The sequence below is a fragment of the Aphanomyces astaci genome, assembly GCF_000520075.1.
Source record: "Aphanomyces astaci strain APO3 unplaced genomic scaffold supercont1.12, whole genome shotgun sequence".
Classification (NCBI taxonomy): Eukaryota; Oomycota; class Saprolegniomycetes; order Saprolegniales; family Verrucalvaceae; genus Aphanomyces; species Aphanomyces astaci.
In genome coordinates, this window is record NW_009798275.1 from 930,396 (window position 1) to 946,422 (window position 16,027).

The 16,027-nt window shown below is 53.1% G+C and overlaps 7 protein-coding genes across 8 annotated transcripts; 3 read left to right on the forward strand and 4 right to left on the reverse strand.

Moving 5' to 3' along the window:
* Window positions 1-509: 509 nt before the first annotated feature.
* Window positions 510-2,216, forward strand: H257_06374 (hypothetical protein; the record flags this gene model as incomplete). The annotated part of the gene is made up of 5 exons (XM_009831573.1): window positions 510-634; window positions 691-1,025; window positions 1,302-1,649; window positions 1,719-1,812; window positions 1,849-2,216. 5 exons carry the CDS (start codon window positions 510-512, stop codon window positions 2,213-2,215), a joined length of 1,269 nt encoding a protein of 422 aa, XP_009829875.1. The 3' UTR covers window position 2,216.
* Window positions 2,217-2,497: 281 nt separating this feature from the next.
* H257_06375 (phenylalanine-tRNA ligase, alpha subunit) lies at window positions 2,498-4,562 on the forward strand. Its single transcript, XM_009831574.1, has 8 exons — window positions 2,498-2,939; window positions 2,979-3,103; window positions 3,157-3,378; window positions 3,435-3,550; window positions 3,595-3,679; window positions 3,731-3,830; window positions 3,895-4,069; window positions 4,147-4,562. Exons 1-8 carry the CDS (start codon window positions 2,541-2,543, stop codon window positions 4,437-4,439), a joined length of 1,515 nt encoding a protein of 504 aa, XP_009829876.1. The 5' UTR covers window positions 2,498-2,540; the 3' UTR covers window positions 4,440-4,562.
* A 180-nt stretch (window positions 4,563-4,742) lies between these two features.
* On the reverse strand, window positions 4,743-7,209 carry H257_06376 (hypothetical protein). Its single transcript, XM_009831575.1, has 4 exons — window positions 5,730-7,209; window positions 5,526-5,679; window positions 4,990-5,461; window positions 4,743-4,928 (listed from the first exon to the last, which is right to left on the reverse strand). The coding sequence occupies exons 1-4, from the start codon at window positions 7,178-7,180 to the stop codon at window positions 4,864-4,866; spliced, it is 2,142 nt and encodes a 713-aa protein (XP_009829877.1). The 5' UTR covers window positions 7,181-7,209; the 3' UTR covers window positions 4,743-4,863.
* A 687-nt stretch (window positions 7,210-7,896) lies between these two features.
* On the forward strand, window positions 7,897-11,351 carry H257_06377. 2 transcript variants are annotated; one of them, XM_009831576.1, is made up of 4 exons: window positions 7,897-9,532; window positions 9,953-10,106; window positions 10,185-10,671; window positions 10,728-11,351. In XM_009831576.1, the coding sequence occupies exons 1-4, from the start codon at window positions 7,902-7,904 to the stop codon at window positions 10,796-10,798; spliced, it is 2,343 nt and encodes a 780-aa protein (XP_009829878.1). In that variant the 5' UTR covers window positions 7,897-7,901; the 3' UTR covers window positions 10,799-11,351. The 2 variants fall into 2 exon arrangements, with proteins under 2 accessions (XP_009829878.1, XP_009829879.1); XM_009831577.1 differs by lacking the exon at window positions 10,728-11,351 and having other exon boundaries at window positions 10,185-10,708.
* On the reverse strand, window positions 10,836-11,359 carry H257_06378 (hypothetical protein). Its single transcript, XM_009831578.1, has one exon. It carries the CDS (start codon window positions 11,268-11,270, stop codon window positions 10,911-10,913), a length of 360 nt encoding a protein of 119 aa, XP_009829880.1. The 5' UTR covers window positions 11,271-11,359; the 3' UTR covers window positions 10,836-10,910.
* A 1,008-nt stretch (window positions 11,360-12,367) lies between these two features.
* On the reverse strand, window positions 12,368-14,515 carry H257_06379 (TKL protein kinase). Its single transcript, XM_009831579.1, has one exon. The coding sequence runs from the start codon at window positions 14,424-14,426 to the stop codon at window positions 12,417-12,419; it is 2,010 nt and encodes a 669-aa protein (XP_009829881.1). The 5' UTR covers window positions 14,427-14,515; the 3' UTR covers window positions 12,368-12,416.
* Window positions 14,516-15,009: 494 nt separating this feature from the next.
* On the reverse strand, window positions 15,010-15,907 carry H257_06380 (hypothetical protein; the record flags this gene model as incomplete). Its single annotated transcript, XM_009831580.1, has 1 exon — window positions 15,010-15,907. The coding sequence occupies one exon, from the start codon at window positions 15,905-15,907 to the stop codon at window positions 15,128-15,130; it is 780 nt and encodes a 259-aa protein (XP_009829882.1). The 3' UTR covers window positions 15,010-15,127.
* Window positions 15,908-16,027: the final 120 nt, after the last annotated feature.

A 16,027-nucleotide genomic window follows, 5' to 3' on the forward strand; every position in this document is an offset into this window, starting at 1 on the left:
CAGCCCAAACGTTGACTCCAAAATGGCGGCAAATCTCATGGATTTGGGCGTTGGACGTACTTCAGCGAAACATTCATCACATAAGGGTTGCTGCTTTGGATGCTGCTATAATCTATCGATTCGCCATACAGCAGCACACTTAATTTGGTGGGGCATTCATTCCACGCCCCTCACTGTTTTCAGTTGGCATAGTAATGTGGGAGGCGACCTTTCAAGGCAAGGTGTGGGATATAGTTGTGAACTACTTCGATGCTCTATGGTGCTGGGGTGAAGCATGGGCTCACAATAATGTGAGTTTAACAACAAGGACGAACCATTTTCAACCGCGGAGCATGCAAACCCCCTCTATTCAATACGGCCGCGTCCCCAAATGTCTTCCGTTCAGCCGATCAAAGTCATCAACCCTACTCTCGACTTGTTATTACAAATAGTTCGCACAGTTCTATCTGAACGGGGTGCTCTTGAACATCTTATTGTGCCAGTCTCATTTTCAATTTTCACTTCCGCTCATGAAGCTTTCCCTCACGACCACTTTCGCAGCAGGTCTCGGGACGATTGCAGTTGATGTGTCGGAGACATTGGTGATTTCTCGAGGGTCGCCGCGCTCGACTGCCGCAATGCACCCGTGCTTCTCGTCAACGGCACGTTCACGGGCCCCACCATCACCGTCGACTAAGGGGATCGTCTGAGCCTGACCCTTGTCAACGACCGGGACGACCTGTTCTCCATGCATTTACACGGCATCAACCAAGTCGGCAGCCCTTCTCCGACGGTACCTCCGATATCACGACAACGCCCATGCCCCCCCTACTCCACGGCCACGCACTCTTCTATCATGACGGACTACGGCGCGTTCTTCTACCACTCGCACATCAAGCTCCTGGATTTGCATTTTGTGTACGGCGCCCTCGTCGTCAAGGCCCCATCCGCCACAGACCCATACGCGGCGTACGAAGACCGCGTGCTCATGCTGTCGGACTACTGGGCGTCCGACCTGGAAACGCTTCATGCTGGCCTTGTGGACAGTCCAACGTTCAAATTCGTCGGCGCCCCACAGTTAAACAAGTACATACACATCCATCTCTCTCAGTAGTTCGTTCCTTTATAGTACTAAACTGAATGTTGTAGGCTCTCTTGACTAACGGCAAACGATTGCTGGCAACTGCACGGCACCACACACGGCGACCTTTGTGTCACTGAACGTGCAACAGTGTCAGTACCACGTTCGCCTCACCGGGGCCACGTCGTTGTTTGTCGTGCACTTCTTTCGCATCCCCCAATACAAATTGACGCTGGTGTAGTCGAAGACACATACGTGACCCCCAAGGAGCCTGACTACATCAAAGTGCTACCTGGCCAGCGCCTGTCGTTCGTCGTCACGGCCGATCATCCCGTGGACAACTACTTCTGGTGCAAACCACCGGCAAATGGCGGGTCAGTCCCCCCACCAACTGCTTCTCCGTTCTTGCACTACACGGATGCACCTCCTCCGTCCACAACGCCATCGCTGATGCTGCTGCCCCCGATCCCCGAGACGGTGGGGGGGCAGTTTCCCCACTCGATCTGTCCGTCGTTTCCTCCGCGGCTGCTGCGCCCCTCGTGCTCAACGAAACCCAAGTCGCGTGGCGGGTCAACGGTACCCAGCGGCGGTGAGCCACCAACCGCTCTGTCTACGAGCACTACCACCACACGACGCTCCTCGAAGACGTGATTGCCAGCACCGTGTGGTCGCGCCCCGTCGGCGCTCGGCCCATTCACCACCGGCCAAGTCGTGGGCATCGTGCTGCAAAACAACGTCGCGCTCAACCGCGTGTGCGAAGTCCACCCATAGCACCTCCACGGCCACAGCTTTTGGGTGGTCAACAGCGGCGCGGGTGATTTCGACGCTTCATCGTCGGCAGCAGCCTCTGACGACCGCACCCGCGCCGTCAAGCGCGACGTGGAGTCAGTGTACCCTCACCATAGCGCGTACAACCAACCGCCAGCGACTCCTGCGTCGGGCTGCGGTTGGGCCAAAATTCTATTCGTGGCCAATAACGTCGGGGCGTTGGCGTTGCACTGGCACATTGCCTCACACTTTGCCATGGGGATGGCGGCGTCGTTGTCGTTGGGGGGGACTCCCTCCATGACCCTTCTTTTGTCGAACACTTGCGATGCCAGTCGGCTGTGGAAAAATGTCCCCATGCTAATATGGTTGCCAGCCTCGACATCATAGTACCGTACACTATATACACTGTAGATGTCGAGACAAGATCCACGAAAATACAAAACGCCGTATACTACTTCGAAGTAATAAATCTTGGCGCGTTCCGGAGTCTTGAAACTGTTAATCATCCTAATAGAAGTATGATTGGTCAATAGTATTCAATTCAAATGTTTTTATTGGTTGTAATATCAATAATTCGCTTTTTGTTTCCATCGAACGAGGCTATTTTAACCAATGAAATATTTCAACAATTCTTGAACGGGGAAAATTCCCGTGTCTGTCGGAAGTGTGGTGGCCATTCTTCATTCGCCGACAACTACCGGTAAGTGTCCATATGAGTTACTCCGATCAAGAGAAGCAGGCGGCGGAAGCGCAGCTCCTGCAGTTCCTCCAAGCCTCGACCACCGTGGATGATACATTCACGTATGCGTCGAAGCAGAACGTCAACCACGAGCTCGTCGTTGGTGTCGTCAAGAGTCTGCTCGTCGATGCGTTTGTGACGGCCGCGGACTTGTCCACGTCGTTCTGGGTGTTGTCGGAAGAAGCGGAGAGTTTCCTTGCCCATGGCAGTCCCGAAGTTCAATTGTTCCACGCCATTCCTGCCACGGACGGGGCGGACAAAGCCACGTTGGAAGGCGCGGTGGGCGCGGCCCTTTTCAAAGTCGCGCAAGGCGCGTGCATGAAGAACAAGTGGATTCGAATGGACAAGGCCACGGGGCTCATCTACCGCAACGTACGATACCGATCCTCTCCATGACTCATACTTCCTCAGGTGGCGTCGGTGGAAGACACCGCCACGGAACAACTCAAGCAGGTCGCGGCAGTCCAAGGCAACGTAGATCATGTGTCCGACAACGTGTCGAAGGATCTCAAGCGTCGCAAACTCATCTCCCTCCAGTACACATCCATCTTCATTAGCCTCCTCGTCATCATCTACATGTCGTCCGTAGAGTGCGCAAGTCGTTCCGCATCGGCAAGGGGCCCAACTTTGCCGTGCAGCGCAAGCGCCAGGCCGCGGGTCTGAACAAGGACATGCTCGACAGCGAAGAGTGGAAGACAGAGAAGTTCAAGCCATACAACTTCAACACGATGGGATTGGCGGTCGGCGGCGGCCATTTGCATCCGCTCATGAAGGTCCGCGCCGAATTCCGCCGCGTCTTGATGGACATGGGGTACATAGATTCTGCGACGGGTGTGCATTTGAAATGGATTTTAAATACCGCCGTAGGTTCGACGAAATGCCCACGAACCGCTGGGTCGAAAGCAGCTTTTGGAACTTTGACGCGCTCTTCCAGCCGCAATCGCACCCGGCTCGCGACGCGCACGACACGTTTTTCCTCACGAGTACGTTGTCGACATTTAAAATACATTTTAAATGTCGTGGACAGCTCCAGCCAAAGCCGTGTCCGTCCCCGAAGACTATTACGAGCGTGTGCGTGACATGCATGAACATGGTGGCCACGGGTCCATTGGGTATGTTGTGTCAAACATTTAAAATGGATTTAAAATGGTTTCCACCCCTAGCCACGGCCGTGGAGCGTTTACCCGCGACGAATCGTTCAAGAACTTGCTCCGCACCCACACCACGGCGGTATCGGCGCGTATGCTGTACAAACTGGCCAACGTACGTCCATTTCACTGGTGAATAGGGATTGATCGTGTTTTAAATGCATTTTAAATATGGATAGCAACCGGGGGGGTTCACGCCGCAAAAGTATTTTTCCATCGACCGCGTGTTCCGCAACGAAAGCATGGACGCAACGCACTTGGCAGAATTCCATCAAGTGGAAGGCGTGATTGCCGACTACGACTTGAGTTTGGGCGATTTGATTGGCGTGATTTCAGGGTTTTTCACGAAAATTGGTCAGTAAATATATATCAAATAAGCGACAATATATAAAAAAAACAATCCTTTATTCTGACTGACATGAGAGGTACAGGTATCACGCAAATGCGCTTCAAGCCTGCGTACAACCCGTACACGGAGCCGTCCATGGAGATCTTTGCGTACCACCCAGACTTGAAAAAGTGGACTGAGATCGGCAACTCTGGCGTGTTCCGTCCCGAGATGCTGCGCCCGATGGGGCTGCCGGAGAACGTCCGCGTGATCGCGTGGGGTCTGTCGCTTGAACGCCCGACGATGATCAAGTACCGTTTGAGCAATATTCGCGATTTGTTTGGCCACAAGGTCGACTTGGAGCAGACCAAGAGCGCCAAGTTGTATCGAATGTAATCATGACATGGCGTGCTTTGGTTTGCATTAGTATGGGAATTTCTTACAGTTAATAGAAGATGGGGTTGGGTAGATGGAGGATATTAATATGATAGTACCTGTATCATATAATAAAAATTGTACGTAACTATCAATCATTTCCAATACTGTGGTATAATACTACGTAGTACTACGTAGTACTAGGGTAACAGTTACTCATCAATCCCCACCTGCAAAGCCCCAGCCAAGCAGACTGCTCATGTTGTGCGCTGTAGAATAATCTCATACGAGGACTACACTAAGCACCTCAAACTAACGTTACTCTAATAGTGCGATTAGTATATATTAATAGTAGTATTCATCTCATATTACTGTATGCATCACTGTACGACACGTCGTTAGTGTTGTTATGCCAACCAACCACCATGTAAACAAACGTCAAGTGTTAAAAGCCCCACGCATTCGTGCCTTCGTCGGCGTCGGCATTCCACGTAAACGAGTTAGCTCCAACTACCAGTTCATCATACACACCATCATAAGACTGATATAAAGACAAGTACACTGTACGTACACTTGACGCCTTTGGACGGGGGGCACCCGCCGTGCAGACTGAGAGGGTCCAAGTCGTTTTGCGGCGTCTGCGCGTAGAACAAGGACGCGTGGAGTTTGATCGGGGGCACCGCCAGCCCCTCGGAGCACTCGTCCATGCCTCGTCGCTCGATGTTGGTCACGAGCCGCTCCTTCGAGTGCGGAAACACCGTCTCCCCGCCCTCGTCCACATCGTTCAAGTATAAAAACAGTGTCACATATCGGTTTGGCTCAAAATGGTGCAGTTGAACGGGCACGTCGTAGTCGAATAGCCCTGGGCCGGCTCGCTTGGTCCACGCCTCCACAGCCAAGCCAAACACCCGCGGTTGCAGCCGCAGGCTATCCAGCAGCACGTCCACCGCGTCCTTGTTTGTGATGATCCACGTGGCCCACTCGGGGCCCAAGACAGCTCCAAGCTCGGCTTCGGTTCGGTCTTTTAACATGTATTCCACTAGCTGTATGTACATACATATATTGATGTTATTACAACGGTATGTATCCAATCGACCCCGTACGTACCTTGTTCTGAAACGTGAGGCGAAATGACGGGTAGTCTTTGCCGTCTGGACGGACGTGCACGGGCGCGCGGTCGCCCAGATCGTCGATTCGTTCCTTGGCCCATCGGATCCAGCGAAAGTACTGCGACACGGCGCTCGGCGCGTCCTTGGGCTTGCTACATGACGACATTCAGCCTCGTGTTCTCCCATTTTGGGCTACACGTACATGTAATGTAACGATGGATGGAGGTCCACGTTCACTCTCTTCTCCCATGACGCAATGATATGCTCCAGCATGTACCCCTTGTCCTTGAGTAAGGTGTTGATAATTCCATGTGCTTGGTTCTGGACGTTCTCCGTGAGCCACGTGGCCCATGCTTGGTCTGCGCGGTCCGAGTAGAAGCTCGTGTCGATGGTATCTTGGAGGAACCCGTCTAGCAGCGCCAGTTGCCACGTCGCCGTGTCTTGGGGTTGTGGGAACAACCGCTCGCCCGGACGGAACCCCTCGGGGAGACTCGACACGTCGGCGTCGACCAGCGCCGTGATCGCAGCCGCCGCCCACGCGCTCCACGCTTGAAAGTCGGTCACTGCCTTGTCTGTTTTGCCCAGAAATGATTTCGATGTAAAGTAATCTTCGTGTTTGCGGAAGAACTGGCCGGCTTCGTACCGCACCAGCTGCATCCGCTCCACAAACGACGGACTCGGCAGCCGCGCCAAGCTAGCCGACCGACGCCGAAAGTCGCGGGTGAACTGCGAGTCGTCCAGGAAGGCCGTGTGGCTCGTCCGGTCGGCATGGTACCCGTCCACCGCGTCCGGCGAGTCAACGGGGCTCCGCATCAGTTTGTCCGAGCCATGCTGGATGATGGCGTTGGCTTCGTCGAGGTTGAAGAAGCCCTGGCAGTCAAACACGAGCGGCGACAGCGAGATGGTTGTCATGGTCACGTTGTCCACGCGGCGAACGTACCCGACGCGGACGCCGGGCCAGACCCAGATCTGAAAGTCCGTCAGAATGTACGCCAGCCGGTCGATGTCGAGGTCGGCGGCGGTCGTGATGGGATGCCCCATGCTGTTGTACAGCCGAAGTCCGTTGGGAAAGAAGTCGGGGTCCGCGCCTAGCGAGGTGGCCGCGGTTGTCGCGAGGGCATGGAGGCACCCCGAGTCCTTGGACCAGTCGAGGAAGATGCCGTGGTTCTGGCCGTTCAAGAGAAGAAACACCTTGTTCTCGTTGCGAAGGTCGTCGGCATGACCGAGGGCCGCGTCGACGTGGACTAAGTCGCTAAGAACCTTTGGCGCCGCCGTGCAAGACGCATCCGGAACAAGCAGCTTGCGCGTGGAGATCTTGACGAGTTCACTTGCATATTTGTTGCCGACAGGATCAAAGAGCGACGGTGGAATGGAGGATGGCAACGCGGTGTTCTGACCCAGAAGCGATCGCAACGTGACGGGCAAGTCATCAACGGTCACGTTCGACGTGCCGAAGGCGACGGCGGCGCCAACCGCGGCCAGACCAACGAAGCGGAGTCCCCAAGACGAGCCGCCGCCGCCAGACGACTGCAACGTTGGCTTCTTCTTGGCGCTGTTGTCATTCGATGCGTCCAGAGTTTCTTCAGCTTCCGGCTGGTTGACCCGAGGCGGCGCCGTGGCTTTCTTGCCCTGGGTAGTCTTTTCCACTGCCATGTCGGTTTGGTTGTGACTTGCCAAGGACGATTTGGTGAAATGCAAAGCGCCAATCAGATCGCAGGACCTGTGGCAGCGACGTTCTGGGCTCTGATTGGACGCATTATCCGGATGACGTTGTCAGGGATGCCTCCATGGATTATATTTCATGTATATCAGATATATCTCTGAACTACAGCCCAGGTACAAACATTCATACAATTTGTACTTCCAGTTAGTCTAATTATTGCAAAATCCACACTTTTTAAGCCGTACATAACCCTGTAACCAGGAACCCCAACGCCCCGTCCATACCTCAAATCCTTGGAATAGGCTTCATTAAACCTATTCCAAGGATTACATAACCCTTAGTAAGACTTCGTGATGGTTGTAGCCAATGAATGGCGTTGGCTCGTGAATGTTTGTACCTATGCTGTACTACGTAGTATACTTCCATGGATGGACGTTCCAACAATGAGCGACACCCTCCATTAACGAGGCTCTCATCTTTACACAAGACAGACCCGTCTTCACACAAGAAGCGCACGAACGTCATGGCGTGCCTTTGTTCTGACGTGGATGAAGAATGTCTGGCTATTCACGGTAAAGTGAGGTTTGTAGCAAAAAGCTATTATTATCGACCAATCCAATCTCGTCAAAATCGAATGGCAGCATCGGATTGGCTAGATATAGTGCATTTTTTTGTCACATCATAGAAACGCGCTCGAGTTTCATCGGGCATATGTATCCAACTCGCAGCTTGGTCATCATGCACTTGCATCGTCGAAAGGTTCAGTATTTGAGTCGCGTTCCCATGAGCGCCGTGGAAGAGAAGGCCGCCGCTCTCAAGGCAAAGGAAGCAAGCCATGCCGCCGCATTATCTGGTCAAGATGGCAACGACCAAGTTGACAGCACCAGCACCGACGAAACACGGTCGGCTAACAAAACTCCTCAACCCGAACCAGAAGCTCCACTGAAGCTCTCCCAAAAGCTCCTGGCGCGTAACGAGCTGTCCAAGAAGGTCCAAACAAACTTCAGCCTTCGTATGGTACTCCTCCCCATCTTCGCGGCACTCGCCATGGCAGTGTACAAGGTCAAGGTCGAAGGCGTCCGGTTGAATCCTCGCGCTCTCCTCAGTGCCGTGAACCCATCCAGTTACTTCGCGCCAGGCGTATTCGATCCCGCTGGCAACAAGTACGCGAGCGATGTCGTGTCCATCACTACGCGCAAGTTGCTTCCCTTGGACGACGCGGCAACCTGCGACGGATGGACCCCTCGTCTCATCTCACACGAACGCGTGCATGTCGACACCGCGCTTCTGCACGCCGACACCCTTCGCGAAGAAAACAAAGTGATGTTTCTTCTCAACGGCCAAGACACCGGTTTGATCTACCACTGGTCCCCACTCGACTCCACGTGCCTCCATGCGCTCACGACCGCCGCGGCCACCTCGCTAGGCGCGGACCCCGACTTCTTTCCCAACGGACTTCGGCTGTACAACAGCATGGGGCATCCCATCACGACCGCCGCCGACCTCGACATCGACCGGCTGGCGTACATTCTGACGGACTTTCAGATCTGGGTCTGGCCCGGCGTCCGCGTCGGGTACGTTCGCCGCGTGGACAACGTGACCATGACAACCATCTCGCTGTCGCCGCTCGTGTTTGACTGCCAGGGCTTCTTCAACCTCGACGAAGCCAACGCCATCATCCAGCATGGCTCGGACAAACTGATGCGGAGCCCCGTCGACTCGCCGGACGCGGTGGACGGGTACCATGCCGACCGGACGAGCCACACGGCCTTCCTGGACGACTCGCAGTTCACCCGCGACTTTCGGCGTCGGTCGGCTAGCTTGGCGCGGCTGCCGAGTCCGTCGTTTGTGGAGCGGATGCAGCTGGTGCGGTACGAAGCCGGCCAGTTCTTCCGCAAACACGAAGATTACTTTGAATCAAAAGACTTCTTGGGAAAGAAGGACGATGCGATTCGGGAGTACCATACGTGGGCGGCGTGGGCAGCGTCTCAAATCGACGCGTTGATGGAGGACCAACGACGTCGGGAGGCTGGTGAAGATCATGTCGATGACACGAGCGGGATCGTGCCGGACGCATTCCAGCCCGGCGGAGACCTGTACCCGAACCCCCAAGACACGGTGACGTGGCAGCTGGGCTGGCTCAATGTATTTCTAGATGAATGTGCGTTGAACAACTTCTTTGAAGACAAGGCGGACGTCGAATGGGGCAAATGGATCGCCGAGAACACGGAAAACCGCGCGTTCGGAGTGGTCGAGAGTCTTCTCGAGAGCCGCGGGTACATGCTGCCATACATGATTCAAGCTTGGGAACGCAAGATTGGACTCCCCCAGTTAAAGTACTCGTACGTACTATTTCATTATCGGTTCGAGTTGAATGATGTATATATATATATGTATATGATTGATATATATATATGTACTGTCCGTTGTGATCTATATGTGTGTATGATGTATATATATATATATATATATATATATATGATTTATAAATATATATATACTGCCCTTTTAGCCAGACTTTAATGGTGATTTGCCCGATCCATCGATCGATTGTTTGTACTGAATATTTGTATGGACAAAATGTCCAGTTGTGACGCCCATCACACTAATTTCAGTCACACACAACCAGTTTAGAACAAACAACAATATATATATATTTGTCGTCGTGATTACTCGTAAATCAAACAAATTGTCGAGATTGTTTTGTGAGAGTTATGGTTTTGGATCTAACACTAATTCTCGATACACAATGACAACGTTAGGCCGCCGAAAGCTCCAGTGAGCGGGGTGACGCACTACTTTCGATGGATTCGATGGGTCAAGGAGCGGATTCAGGACTTGGGCGACGTCGCGCCCGCCCACGTCCGTCCCGACGGGCCAGACTACCCCACGTTCCGTACTACCTTTCAGACCAAGGTAATCTATATCAATCATATCACAGCCACCACGATTGTGTATACAAACCTATTGAATTACTCTACTTGTATATATTAGTTGGCGGGGTACATCTTGGAAGATTACTCGGTGGACGAGTTGACCGAGCTGTGGGGCGGCTCTGAGTGGGCCGAGTGGCTGGCCAAGCATGAGTCGGACACGGATGTGATTTTGGACGGCGCGCGGCAGTTCGTGCCGCTGTTCCACGCCGCCGTAGCCGCGTGGACCCGCCGCGTGGGGCCGGACGACGTGGCCGCCTTGTTTGCGTACACTGTGCCAACCCACGTCCAGCACTTTGAGCCGAACCGATATGTGACACTGTTTTTATACTTGAACGATGTGGACGAAGGCGGGGAGACGGTGTTCCCGTACTCCAAGGAGCGGCTGGTCACGGGCATCGAGCGACAGGGCATGGACGAATGCTCCGAGGGGCTGGCGGTGCCCCCGACCAAGCTGCACATGTCGCTCTTTTACGGCCAAACGGGGGACAATAAGCTCGACCCCAAGAGTCTGCACGGCGGGTGCCCCCCTGCCAAAGGCGTCAAGTGTACGTACAGTGTCAAGTGGTTGATTCATCATTGATGATACTATATATGTGTGTAGTTGGGGCCAACTCGTTCACGTGGAACGCGGATGCCGACGAAGGCTCCCAGGCGTGGGGATTTGGAGGATAAGTGACGTGAACTGTAGATGGTTGTAGAACCCATACATATACAATAAGGTGAATAAATGGTTTTAGTTGTAACTGCGACTGTGTACATTGCTTGCTTGTACGGTACAATTGCGTTAGCTTTGATACAGTGTAAGCCAGGGGTTGTGGGTATATCGATGTGGCAACAGATGATCATGCGCTGTCACCAAGCAGACTTCACGTCCATGTTTCACGACTGCCGGGATCGTTGTCTTAGCCCATCGTTGGATCGATGGACGGATATGCACGAGAAACCAAACATACGCGCGTTCCAGCACGGATAGAAGCAGTGGCGAGCGCGACGCTTGTGTGCCGACCCTGCGCAGCGGTGGCGGAAGCACAGTCCACATGAGTGCAAACGCGGCGGCTCCGTCCACGATGGTGCCAAGGGACACGATGGCCGTAGTCAGATGAGCTCGACTCATCGGCAGTATCGAACGGGCGAGGTGATTCATCGGGGTAAAGCGATACGTAGTGTCAATCGCGGCTGTTCTCGATATGCTCCGGAACGCTCCCGAAGGTCAGCACGTTCACACTATATTGGACCATGCGCCAATTAGTCTGCGCAACCTTTCAAGATCCAGGTTTCAAGAATTTTAGCCAATCAGCACAATGCGTCCCTACGATTGGTTGAAACGCCAACCAATTCCATTGGCTAGAACTTGTTAACGATCTTCTATCCAATCAGAGGCCAGGAACAACCATTGGTGACAGCAAAAGGTCAGAGGATTACACTCGTCATTCTCAATTTCGCTCGTCGAACGTCATGTCCTGCTATCAATCCGCCGCCACGACAAGCAGACTTGCCGTGACATGATCGAGAGATTGCGTAGATGTGTACAAAGATGTAGGTAGAGCGTTCCAATGATTCCAATTTTTTGGAATTACCGTCTGAGCAACCCACTGCGGAAAATTTTGGCTGTTTCTGAGGAACTCTTGTGCATGTTGCATGTCGTTAGCCGCCGTTAGCTGTCTTTGGAGTGATGATTAGCTCGATTTCTGACACCTCTTGTATGAGGGTCCTTGCGTTCGCCCGCGGTGGACGCTTGGCCCCGCTGAGCAAAACTTGCTTTACGACTGACCCAAAGACCAATGTATATATGTAGTTCCTTGCATGTACAATAAATAGTTCGACGATGAGACAACATACAACAATGACTTTCGTTCTTCCTATGTAACACTGAGGAGACATGAATATCTATCTCTGAGAGCTATGTAGGTAGGTAGCTAGCTACACTCTAATCCCGCCGTAAACATATAAGCACATTTAACACAACTTTTAACATCGCGTGCCAGGCATGCCGTGCATTCCTATCTCGTGAGCCAAGTGATGACATTGCATCTCAACGATGCTTTTAATATCTCAAGGCACATATCAAAGATTCGCAAGTGTACATAGTCATCTCCAAATCAACTAAAGTTACCGGTAGTACTCTGGAGTACCAATAACGCTAACGTTAGCAGTGATTTCGGCGAAGTGTTAGCATTGATTTCGCCCAAGTCCAAAGCCTGAACAACTAACACTGTAAACCTGTAAGCCTTAACAACTAAAGCTGTACAGTACAACCGTACTGAGTAGTCCAGGTGTATACTTAACGTTATTAGACAAACCCACTGCAGTCTCCGTCCAAGTTGGCGCTCGTGGCGTCGAGGGCATCCACCACTTGCGCCATGGTCGGCCGTTTTCGCGGCAACGTGTCCATGCAGTGCTGGACAATCGCCAGAATTTGTTCGGGGCACATTCGTCCGATGCTCGGCTGGCCTTGCAGCGGCATTTGCATGTCCAATTCACACAAGAGCGCACCAAATGCATATACGTCCGAGGCGGCGGTGGCGCCGTCGTCTTGCCGCCGCAGTTCCGGGGCTACGTGGATGTCATCGACCAAACAACCGGTGGACGACGAGTCGATGTGCAATGGCGACAATTTCGCCGTTGGCCAGTCGATCCACACGCTTTGGGCTGTCACGTTGCCGTGCACGACGTTGCGGGCGTGCAGATACTGCAGCCCCTGCGCCACTTGCAGCGCCAGCGTGGCCTTGAGGCTCCAGTGGAGGTTGACGAGGTCGGCTCGTAGGAACGATCGCAGCGTTCCCTGGGAGCAGTACTCGGTCACGGCGACGACGGAGCTCGGGCTATGTGTGACATCGTCAAAGCCAAACCCGACAAACGGCACCAAGAACGCATGCCAACACGTGGCAACACACACGACGTCCTGGACGAACGAACGGACGACGGCGGCGTCTTGCGCGGCGTCCACCCGCAGGATTTTCAACGCAATCGCGTGGTACTGCTGGTACTGACCATAGTAAATCTCCGCTGTGGCAGTTTTGTCCAAAATCACTTCCCACGCCAGCGCTTCGATGGGCAGTTTGAAGTGACGTGGCAGCTGGAACAGCCGTCGCATCGGGTCAGTTTCAATGATGTCCTCGTTCTCCATTGAAGCAAGCTTGTTGTGGATGTTGTCGTTAATGTCTTGCGTGATGGAATAAGTAGGAGACGCCGAGTGACGTGGCGGCCGGAGCGTCGTCTGCAGAGGCGACAGAACCAAGTCGTACACACCTCGTGGCTTGGTTTTGACAGCGGACGGTTCACCCGGATTCACGTGGTGCGAGAATCGAGCGGTGGGGGGGGGTTGGTGAAATTGGGCACGGTCCCACTCGAGCTGCCGCGACTGTTTCGATCGATACCGGACGACGACGAAGAGGAGCACGACGAGGACGAGGCCACCGCCGCCGCCCCCGAGGTACCCCAACAAGTTGGACGACTGGTTCTGTTGGGGGTTGATTGGGGGCGGGAGGGAAGGCGATAAATCTGACAGACGCGGCAGCGGGGACGCGGGAAGTGGCGCCGATGGGGACGAAGTAGAGGACGGGGGTGATGTAGACGGTCGGATGCTGGGAGTTGTTTGCTGGAGGTCCTTGAGCCACACTTTCATCGCTTGGCTCTGGAGAGGAAAGCAGAACATTGGGTCGTTTTCCTGGAGGATGGGTCGGCACGGAATGGTCATGCCGCCGCCAGAGCGAGGACACGTGCCCGCAGGAGATTCGGCCTTCGATGCGTCTGGGGTCGTGTGGATGACAGGAACGATCGCGTGCATGAAGATCCGGGGTTCCGGAACGACGGCGGCAGCCAGCGCGTCCTGCGAGTACATGGACGCGGTCGACGAAGCGACGTTCAATCCTTTGGGGATGAACACGCCGCATTTGGCCCTAGACGCGAACAGTTTTGCATCGGCCACGGCGTTTTCCGTGCTTCGAAGGTACGACGACCCTATGGACGATGCGCATAGCTGGGTTGTGCCTGGAAACGTGTTGGGCGAGAGCGCGATGTCTTGCATTTGTCGACTGGAATCACAAGGCAGGCGGACTTGCACCCATTGGTCGGCTGATGATGCCCCGTCCGTGGCTATGATATACCCTGAGTCCCATAGCAACGCTTGATGCGCTAGAGGTGGCAAGTCATCCCAGTACAGCTGGAACTCGTCCTTGAGCCGAGCTAAGATTGGCTCAGGTGGTGGCAGCAACACCGATGGCGAGGCGGTGGCGCCCTGCTTGGATGCTAGCTCCTTCAAGCGGGCGACGAAGTCGGCACGGTCGAGCCATTGACTCATGGAAGCTGTCACGATGTGCTGGGTCGGACGAAGCGAGACCGAACGAGGCGGATCCAACGCACAGAGATGGTCTCGCCCCAAATGTCGTCAATCGTACAGTTTCAAAACCTGTATCATTGCATGTCCTATAGTAATTAATGGGTTTGATTATCCGTTTCGTATATATTCACTTAACATGTAAAGTAAGGTAGGACCTTATGAGTTGGAATTGCACTGTGTACGTACCACTGAGCGGTACAACATGTACAGCGCAATGTTGGCCCAGATTCCAAGTGACTATGGGAGGTACAATGTGGCACTGGAAGAAATCATGCATTCAAACAGCGTACAAAACGTACCTTGGACCTAATTTCCGGTATTGGTCCAATAACGTTAGACTCCTGACGTTAAAATGTGTAAAGATGTCAGCTCACACTCGATTTGTCGAACTTGGAAAAACACCAACATAGAACAAGAAAATATCTAGTATTAATAATACTTGTAAGTACTTTTAGTATTAATACAAGTTGTACTAGTATCGATTACTACGTAGTAATACTCAGTATGCTTCAGTATAAAACTAACGTTAATACCTGCAATCATTCACGCAGCCGATCCGCGATGGAATCATTGATATTGTAACGTTACTGTTAGTAACTACTACTGTAGTGACTTGAAGGTCATATATTCTGTGTAAAAATACATGATGATACTAACAGGTGTTAATTCGGTTTGGTTTGGTTCAACCTTAACAAATAACGATCCACGTTGCCCAGGTACGTGTACGTGTTTTGGAACTCGTCTTGAATGACCACACTCACCGTGGCTTTGCCGCCCACTAGGATTGGAGTTGTGACGTTCACGTCCTTGTTCAATTGCTTCGCTTCGTACGACCAACCGGGGGGGAGTTTACCAAACCGACTGGCCAATGACGGCAAGCACGTGAGGTTGAGGCTATTGTCCACTTGTTGCGAATACGATTGCATGATGTATTGCTCTTTCACTCGTTGCCCGGCATCACCACTTTCCCCCCGTTTGACTTCTTGTTCGCGTGTCAGTATAAAAACCCTTGATCCAGCCTTCCAGATGAAGTTGGCATTGCAAGTGACCAAGATGGGCGCGTACAGCTTTGTGGGGGTGATTGGCACGGCTACCGGAACTCGACCGACCAGTGTCATGTTGATGCCCCCGACGTTCTTGATGGCCTTGGCTCCCCCGGCGGGTGCGTTGTTTTCAATTGAATCCATGAGCCAGTACCGAGGTCCATTGAGCACGACAGCTAGGGACGAGTTGTCCTTGGCGTTGGCGGGGGTGATGGTACTCCAAATGGGGGTGGGGCAGTCGTTGAGCCCAAACGTGTTGTACACGTCTGCGACCGTGGATCCATTTAGGTTTCGGACAAATAGGACTTGGCAGTAGCGTTTGTTCTTGACGTCGATAGCAGTAGTGATAGCAACGATCGTAGCTGCAGCAAGCAAGACGACGCGATATGCTCCAAACATTGTTGGTGTCTGCAACCGTGAAATTTGAAAATGAGCAAGTTTGGAAATGTCGAACGAAACTTGAACGCGACATGTGTTTTTCGTGCTTGGGTATTATGTAACGGCTTCGTAACGGTTTGG